Raw genomic sequence first — 10,000 nt, 5'->3', positions numbered from 1 at the left:
CTCAAATCTTCTATTAACGGCTAGGTGTGCTGTCATGCTCATTTCAGCACAGCTGGAAAGAACTACCTGTAGTAATATAAATATTTCATTCCACTTTTGTTTTTTTTTCTCCTTTTTTTGGGGCGACTCCTCTGAGTACCACCAGAGGGGGGGCTCAAGTACCACTAGTGGTACTAGTACCAGTGGTTGCGAACATCTGGTTTAACCCATTTAGGCCTGACGTCGAAATTTAAAAAATGTCTTCTACATTTTCTGAAAATACCTGTTTCTGTATCAGTGGTGCTCAATATTTCATGTTAAGGACCCCAAAAATTATATGTAATTCAAATTGGCCTCCGACCCCCCATCTGAAAATATGTTGTTCCAGGGACCTCCCCGGAAGCAAAGATTTGAGTTAAAAACTGAAAGAATATATTGAAAGATTTGTGCCACATTTTCCCGATTTCTCAAAAATAGCAGATCTACAAGCTCGTCGGTGCCGCGCTATGAGCTTGTAGATCTGCTATTTTTCAATAGCTAAAATATAACAATGCTTGAAACACCAAAAGGGGTTCCCGCCCAAAAATGGATTAAGTGGTTAATCCATTAACATGAAATCACTGGTACTGGTACTGGTACTGTGGGCCGCACTGGTACATACCGCATGTTATCTCACCTGGTGAGCCTCACTGCGTGACTTGGTGTTCACCTTGGGCTCGCTCACCATAAGTGGTGGAAAGTTACGAAGTACATTTACTTAATAACTGTACTTAAGTAGACATATAACTAGATAGTATATATGCATATAGTTTAATTATATAGATTTTCTTTTCTTTTTTAGCAGCGTATATGATTCATTATAGTTTGTATATATGTATCGCCATGTTTTTGTTCTTGCTTTAATGTAAATCGCTCTGGATTAAGAGCGTCTGCTAAATGCCTAAAATTGTAACTTGTAATTACAATTTGGAGGTATTTGTACTTTTTGTACTTATCTCAGAGGCAAATATTGTACTTTTACTCCACTACATTTATTTAAAAAGTTATGCGTAGCTTGCGGAGTTAGTTCAGTCAGATATACTCAAGCGTTGTTCATGCTATGCTCAAGGGACATAAATGTATTCGAGGGGTTAATATGCTGCCTTACTATGTGGGCGTATACAGTGTTTGCAGACCCACATGTCATTCGCTGATGCGGCAGTCAGCTGACCAAATGGGCGGGGTATTTAAGCTCACCTAGACTGCATGCATTCTTCCTGCCTTCCTTCTGCATAATGGTTCCTGGTTGTTGTTATGCACTGTTTGCTCCCACCACCACCCCAGCGCCACCGGTGGGCTCTGTTATTTCTCTTCCCCATGGGGGGTTTCATTGTATATTTATCTCCCTGCTCTTTATGTTTCATGATGGTGTTTAATTGTGCCGAGCAGGGAGAAAATTGCAGCAGAGCCGAACGCCAAGATAATATATTATATGCACAGTGGCCCTTCAACCAATAGGCCACTTCACCCCTTAATTTTCATAGTGTTCCAGTTCCGATTGTGTCTGCTCATTTCTTTTATGAAGATCAGTTGAAGGAGAGAGTCCATTTGATTTAAGTTCATGTTTCGTCATCACATACAATTGCACTTGTTTAATCTGTATACTGACTGCATTCTCTATATGATTGGATAAAATTGGTATCCCCATGCAGTTTTAGTTTCAGTTTCAGTTTCTGAAAGTGCATTTTCTGTTTAATAAAATGCTGGAGAGACGTCATGGAGACTCCTGCAGCAAAGGTCGTCGGGATTGGGACTCGAACCCGCGACACACTGCCAGGCTGGACTATACTAGACCGGGTGCCCGCCCGGACCGCTCGGCTGGCCCAGGTCTTTAACACCTATTTTAACCAACAACAAAAAATCACTTATACACTACCTTTTCAGTCAAAAAAAACACACAAAGGTGAGTACATTTTCCCAGCGTGCATGCACTGCTCACCAGTGTGGTGGAAGCTGCGCACGGTGTTGGCCTGCCGGACGTGCTGGCTGGGGAAGCTGAAGGAGGGGTCTCCCAGCAGGTGGTACTGCTGCTGGTGGAAGCGGTACAGGTCCAGCAGGTACTGGGGCGCCCCGGGTGCTCCGGGCCGCGGCTCCGGCCGCGCCTGCAGCCCCAGCCGACTCAGCAGGAGGCTCTGGATGGCCTGAGCCAGACTGGGCTGCACCACGGCACCGGGGGCAGTGGGGGAGGAGGAGGAGGAGGAGGAGGAGGAGGGCGGAGACGCCCCGCCACGGTGGGCCGGCTCCTCGCTGGCGTCTTCGCCCCCCCGGCGGCCGGACGAGGCTTGAGGTAGCAGGAGGACCATGAGGAGCAGGAGGTTAGCAGGGAACATGGTGGATCTGCAGGGGGGAGGGAGAGACAAATGCATTGAGGCGAGTTATATTATGAGACATTCTGCGTAATAAGTACTTTCTACTTTTAGTATAACTAAAATACATCGCATGGATGCACCTGGGACGTATCCTCAGTGATGTATCCTGAGGTCAACGGGGTTTCGGGTCTCTCAACATCATACCCCTCACTCAGGCGACCCAGCCGGGAGTGATCAAGTCCCGACTTACGTCCCAGTAGCTACCCTCAATCAGTCCCACTAGGGAAAAACCAGGGGCACACAATCCATTGGAACTACTCCAGAACTACTCTGCCAGGGCTGGGATGTACACTTCAGGCGCATGGAGGGACTAGGCTCTGTGGGTTGTCTCCTGTCCGGGCCCCTCCTACGTCTCACCAGGTCCACTCCTGCTCTCACCAGGAGTAGAGCGAGGACCTGTGCGTTGCACCCAAGGGGCCAGTGAGGCTATTCAACGTTGAAGCTCTGGGCCCTAGTGGTAGGAGGTGGGACTACAGGCGGACCCGTGGATTCATGACCGGGAAACCCCGTGCAGCTGGGCTTTAACATTGAGTGCTCGGTTGCACTTCCGCATTTGACCACCAAAAAATGCGGAAGTAGACGTTCTGAGACGGTCCTTCCGGGTGCTTCAAAACGCCACTGAGCAACTTCCACTGACATGAATAGCTGGGGGGGCGGAGCTTCGCGCCAGTTCAGTCTCTATCCTTTTATATACTCTATGGTTGCACCAGAGTCCCAGCACCAGACAGTTCATTCAGGAGTGGTGGGCAATGGTTCTGCAGGGTCATGGTGCTGCGGTTCCGCTTGCTGCTTGCATGGCCCTCCCAAAGGCCTCACCGAGGGCTGTTGGGCTTCCTCCTCACGGAGGACACAGGCTGGGGCGCTAACCCATACTGCTCACCCGGGTGCCGTCTACATTCCGGCTGTCACCCGTCTCTCCGGTGGTCACCAGACTATACCTGGTTGTCACAAAGTCTATTCCTATGAGTCACTATAAATAGAAGATACTTTATAAGTACATTTTGATGCCAATACTTTTGTACTTTTACTTAAGTAAATGTTGAATTCCAGACTTTTACTTGTAACGGACTACGGAGTATAGTTCTACATTGCCGTATTGATTGTAAAAACCATTGAGTACTTTCTCCACCCCTGGAGGTGAGGCGAGGCGAGATATAGATGGTAGACGTGAACACAGATTGATCACAAAAGGAATCCATATATCAGGGAACGGCACAAGTGAGCTTTGAACTGTGTGGGGGAGTTTGCCCTCCTGAAAGTGAGCCTATTTTTTGAATTTATTTGTTTTTCTGCGCTTTACAAGAGTTTTAATAGGAAGTGCGTGAATCAAACTTTGACATTATGACACATAATATAGGGAATTGGAGGAGCAGAAATCTGCTAAACAGATAAATCCCTCGCAGAAGGCCCTGTATATCATGGTTACATCCTCTATACTTCCTGTACACACCAGTTTCTCATCAGCCTCGTAGCCCTCGCGTAGCATGTGTTCAACAAATCTACCCGTTCTACGTACATATCCATAAGTTGTTTGCTAGCTAGTTACACGAGGCTGTGGAGACTAGATACTCTGTTTTCTTGTTGTTAATTTATGGTTGGTCAAGTTGTCCCAAGGCCTATATATATCTCCCAGGACACCCAAAGGACAGGAGTGATTAAACATCCCGTAGCTATCTAACACTGACTCTGTGTGTGTGTGTGTGTGTGTGTGTGTGTGTGTGTGTGTGTGCGTTATGAAGAAGATCAGTTGAAGGAGAGAGTCCATTTGATTTAAGTTCACAGTGCTATGTGTTAAAGGCATTTAGCATTAGCGTGTTTGTCTCCATGAGGGTTACAGAGTTATAGAGACTTGTCCCGATGATGGATGACCAGATTCTCCCCGCTAATCCCTTCCCTCTCTTCCAGGCACAGCACAACCCCATGCTTCATTCAACCAATGAAAGACATTGAGATCATAACTCATGTCAGATATAAGATATTACATCCAAATCATTTTCTTTCTTCTTCTTCAAAACAAAAACAAAGGCTGCGATCCGGACCTTATTTAAATGAATAAAACAAGTTATTTTTTTTAACCCATTTTGACCTGAGATCAGATTCTAAAAATGTCTTCTACATCCTGAGAGTTTTCTGAAAAAGCTATGTTTCTATGTCAGTCGTTCTTCGATTTTTGAAGAATAGCAGACCTACAAGCTCGTAGGGCGCCACTCGGTGGCGCGCTATGAGCTTGTAGATCTGCTATTTTTCAATAGCTAAAGCATAACATAATGCTAACACCAAAAGGGGTTCCCACCCAAAATGGGTCAATCATGCTTGATCGGTAGCAAGTACTCAATACTGCTAGGTATAAGTAGTACGTGTGTTTGTTCCCGACAGGCCAAAACCCAACCCTAAACCTAACCTCACAGGTAAGGGTTAGTTGTTGTTTTTTTGCAACTTATTGTTTTTATTGTCATTGTCAAGTACAACATACAGTAGCATCATTATAGGTTCTCAATACAAAATTCACATTGTCTCCCCAAAGAGACAGCAGCAACATCAAAAGTAATTTTTTTTTAAATAAAATCTAAAATAAAATAAAGAAATATAAACATGAAAGACAACATCTGAGTGAGTGAGTCAGTCAACGGACGTGAAAGAAGAAAGAAAAGAAAATGAAAGCGGGGAAGAGGGAGGGAGGGCGATCCACAGTGGCGTGCGCAGATAGACACAAGGGGGTGCTAGAGCACCCCCTGCCCTTTTGGCAATGTGCCCTTTTAAAATATATATATATATATATATATATATAATTATTAATTATTTGTATTTTTATTTTTTTGTACAGTATGTGGACCATGGTGACATTGATCAATTCTTGATAAAAAAGCTTCTAATATATTATTTAGGCCCCAAAATCTATAAATATCACACTATTAAGACAACCGGCCGGTTTCACGCACTGCACAAGGTGCCCTTTTTTTTACTTGAGCACCTGCCCCTCTAAATGTCTGTGCACGCCACTGGCGATCCATCAATCAAAGACAATGATAAATAGTCTATGCGAATTACAGAACGTGCCATACATATTTTTACAGACACTGTCGCACAATGCGCATCTACCCACATATTGTATTGTCATATATCACATATTAAACATTCATAATCTCTTTGTAGAAATACATCGTGGTAAATGTTACATCTCGATGTGTGCAAAGGGCGTCCATTCCTTAATGAATTGCTCATTTTGTAGCCTCACCAAATAATTAATTTCTTCCATGTCTCTAATTCCTTTGACCTTATTCAGCCATTGTTCGTGGGTTGGAGGATGTTTTCCTATAGCCAATTTATTGTGATAGTCTTCTTGGCCGCTGTTAACAATATCTGGAGGAGGTATACTTTTTTCCTACCTTCAAAGCCAGTCGGTACAACTCCTAGAATAGTTGTCTTGAATTCTTTTAACCGACCACGGGTTAGTTTTAACCGACCACGGGTTAGTATATGTACTTAGTTACTTTCCATCAATGGTCGGTAGAATACCGGTATGTTAATTATAAAACATCTGCAGTGGGTGGTTCCAGTGGGTGGTTCCGGTGGAGGTGGTCTTATACTCTTTACTTAAAGGGACACCTCACCCTTTTTGTTAACACAATCAGCACCCGGATTTCTTTCAAAATAACAGCTCGGGTTGCCACGCAGATAGGGCTGCTTTTACTCTGTAAGCCCCCCCCTTCCGTTCCGGACAAAAACCCGGAGATATATTTTTGCTTGCTTACCTCGTTATCGTTACGATAAAGTCGCTGAATAATCCCTCACGTTCATATTTTGAACGAGAGGCAGGTCAGAAGTAAAAAATGAAGAGCTTAGTACATCCATCTGGTCAAAACCACGGAGAGATCCCTAAATTAGGAGATACGAGGGATTCTTTCTGAGCCGTATACAGGGAAGTGAACGACAACGCGCATGCGTGAAGAGCAAGGAGTATGGTGCAGAAGGAGAGGCCAAATCCCCCCCCAAAAAAGTCAGAATATTTTTCTCTCGTTTCTCTCATATCAATGAAAATGCGCTAGGACATATACACGTGTGGGTCTCGGGAAAGTTTTGCCCTCCTTTGAGCACATATATGCTCCAGAGCCGGAAAGGGCGTCTATATGCGTTTATATGTATATGGACCAGCTCATGAACAAACACTACTTGTGAATGACTGAGACCTTTTGTAAAGTAATCGCTTCTGTAAAATAACAGACATGTAACACATTATTGTCTGCTGTGTTGCTTTTCGATGTATACACTCATTTTATAGAGGTATGGTATGGAGGTATGGTATCTAAAGAGCACAAAGCACCTTTCTGAACGTACCAAGTACCGTTTCCTGTCTGTCAGTCAAATATTGCGATACCTCTCGAGCCAGAAACGATCCCTGCTGCTGTTTAGATCCTCAAATAAATAAATAATATTCCTGAACCGATATTATGACAATGGTCTCAATTGTTTATAAATAATGTTTGTTATGAGCTGGTCCAGCTGGCTCCATTCACTGCCATGTATTGAACTTCCGGTGTGAGTTTTGGCTCCCATGAAAGTGTCCATGAAAGTGTCATGGTGCAGCCCAGTCACGTGACCTTTTCCGTTCCTTCTGAAAGCTTCCTTGATGTAGTCCAGGAAGTAAGTGAGCCCAGTGTCCATGACATCAGAGACACTGGGCTCGCTGCTAAAATCTAAAATATCTAAAACCACATACAGTATTACACACATAAAGACTCCCAGGAAAGTGTTCTAAATCTTCTAAACGTCATTATATGTTTTTGCAAAATGGGTGAAGTTTCCCTTTAAGGTATTGTAGCCTCACTGTGGAACACTTTCGACTGAGGGCTAATGGTGCGTTCAACTGAGGGCTAATTATTGTGCGTTCACACAGGCAAATGTATAAAAGATGCAGTCTACCATTCATTGTCAATGGAAGCCAGCGACATGACGATGCAAAGACGCAGTGACGCAATGTAGTTGCTCCAAATCAGAGCCATAGAGTAGGCTATAGAAAGAGTTACGACATTGAGGGGGCAGAAAACAGCCTGGTCACGTGGTTTATGTACTGGTTCATGTACTCGCGCATTCCCCTTTTCAATAGAAGTCTATGTAGAAGAAGCCTGGCCCCTTATTGTTGAAGTTTATGTCAAGTTGTTTTTCTGTTTACCTTTGGATTTCTTTTATTGTCTCTGTGTTTTTGTTATGTATTTTTGTTTTCTTGCATTTATATTTATGTTAAAAAAAAAGAGCCTGGCCCCATGACGTGAACAGAGTTGTCGTAACTCTGTCTTATACTCTATGGCTCTGCTCCAAATCAACTCACAAAGCGCCGTCGCGTCTGCCCGTGCGAACGCACCCTAATTCATACTTTGATGATGAACAGCCGCACCGCGCGCGTCAAAAACGCTGAGGCACTACGGCCGTTTAGTCACTGACCGCCAAGCAGTAGCTCCTTCTAATTGACTCTGACCTAAGGAGGGGGGGGGGTGGGTTGGGGGTCAGCTTACCTCCCTGGCTGTACGGGAACAGCCCCACAGCCAGTTGAGTCACAGTGGTTAGTTCCCCGCCCCGCCGCGCCCCGCCCCGGACCGGTCCTCTGTACAGCCTGGGTTAATGATTGAGCCAGTAATTATAAACTATAGCACACGGTTGGTGACCCTCCTGACCTGTGAATGGAGCTGCGAGGTGTGAAAAGGGCAGGAGATCAAACTGACCCCAGTTTTAGAGTTCAGTCCGAGAGGCAAGAGGTCCATATTAACACGTTGTGTCGCGTTTGCATTGCTTTGCTTGTAGATCGACTATTTTCAACGTTTGAGGATCGAGCGCCCCTCAAAAGTTGAAAACAGCCGGAGAAAGAAAAAACATACTGTAAATCACACCAAGTGAGTGAGGCTGCCTTTTTTGGGGGGGGGGGGGCACGACGCACAAAGTCCATAGACTTGGCTGCCACATGACGTCACATCACAGGGGGGAGGGTAAGTTCATTTGGGGTGAAATGAAGCAGTGTCAAGTGTTTAACCCATTTTGACCTGAGATCAGATTCTAAAAATGTTTGTTTGAAAATGACAGTTTTCTGAAAAAGCTATGTTTCTATGTCAGTCAAATAGCAGACCTACAAGCTCGTAGCGCGCCACTCGGTGGCGCGCTATGAGCTTGTAGATCTGCTATTTTTCAATAGCTATATTATAACATAATGCTAACACCAAAAGGGGTTCCCGCCCAAGGATACATTTTAGAATAGAAATCATTATCCTTTTCCAATTAAAGTGCAACTATTTCTCATCATGTCATGCAGGATATATATAGGAGGGCTATAGTGTACAATGGTCTCTTTCTTTCTCCATAATTATGCATCTTGGTATCTCTCTCTTTCTCCCCCGTATCTCTTTATCTCATCTCATATACGGGGCTAGGCAATCGATTATGCCTGATTATGAGATAGCAGAGGCGTTTATGGCCCAAACGGACACTTAATGGCACCGTAATGACTGATAATGTTATACCACAGTGTCAGAAAAGTGGTTTAAAACCAGGTCACAGGTGTTTGGGCGCGAGCGCGAGTGTGTGTGTAGTTGTACGTGCGTGTGTGTGTGTGTGTGTGTGTGCGTGCGTGCGTGCGTGCGTGCGTGCGTGCGTGCGTGCGTGCGTGCGTGCGTGTGTGTGTGTGTGTGTGTGTGCGTGTTCATGTATAGCACACACACAGTTCAAAGTGTAACCCTGGGAAAATAGTCAACTATAAAAGCCATTTGTAGCGTGGGACACTGCTGTTAACTATCTGTTGGTTCCACTCTGGGAGCCACACCCAGGGCTGTTTCACCTGAGGCAACACCACGGAGAGCACAATTACAGATTAGACCTCTCCCATTGTGGAGGCTCGTAAAGCACATACAAGGACAACAGCCTCTCTCTCTCTCTCTCTCTCTCTCTCTCAACCAAACGGAACTCCTCCACCCCAGGTGACTTTGAGGTTCAAAGGTTCAACAGTCATATAGGGGAGTCTGCCATTTTTGTGTGTGTGTGATATGACAGCAAGCAAGCAAGCAAGCACATGGGAAAAGAAGTGTGGAAAGAAAGAAAGAAAGAAAGAAAGAAAGAAAGAAAGAAAGAAACAAACAAACAAACAAACAAACAAACAAACAAACCCGACTACGGATAAGCGGTTGAAGATGGATATATGGATGGATGGATGGAAAACAGAGCCATATATGTATAACCATTTCATGAAGCAATATACTATTCCAATCCAGTGATGCGCTCCAAAGTATACAATCATGCCAATATTTGATTTACTGATTTGACTGACAGCATTTTAAACCCCCTGGATGCAATCTATCACAGTGCACTTCGCTTTATCACAGGAGCAAGTTACAGCAGTGGCGTGCACAGACATTTAGAGGGGCAGGTGCTCAAGTTAAAAAAGGGCACCTTGTGCAGCGCGTGGAACCGGCCGGTTGCCTTAACCCATTTTGGGCGGGAACCCCTTTTGATGTTAGCATTATGTTATGCTTTAGCTATTGAAAAATAGCAGATCTACAAGCTCATAGCGCGCCACCGAGTGGCGCGCTACGAGCTTGTAGGTCTGCTATTTTTGAAAAGAAAAAAAAAAAAAA

General features: G+C 44.6%; 1 protein-coding gene across 1 annotated transcript in view; it reads right to left on the bottom strand.

Moving 5' to 3' along the window:
- bmp16 (bone morphogenetic protein 16) overlaps nt 1-10,000 on the bottom strand; it is a 22,341-nt gene that overhangs the window by 4,465 nt on the left and 7,876 nt on the right. The window contains exon 2 of the mRNA XM_079515056.1: nt 1,958-2,355. Within this exon, the coding sequence (XP_079371182.1) occupies nt 1,958-2,348 (391 nt within the window). The 5' untranslated portion in view covers nt 2,349-2,355. The remainder of the gene's footprint in view (nt 1-1,957; nt 2,356-10,000) is intronic.

This window comes from Electrona antarctica (genome assembly GCF_951216825.1).
Source record: "Electrona antarctica genome assembly, chromosome: 11".
Classification (NCBI taxonomy): Eukaryota; Metazoa; Chordata; class Actinopteri; order Myctophiformes; family Myctophidae; genus Electrona; species Electrona antarctica.
Note: the sequence above shows the minus strand (reverse complement) of the source record. Positions and strands in the feature narration are given on the sequence as shown.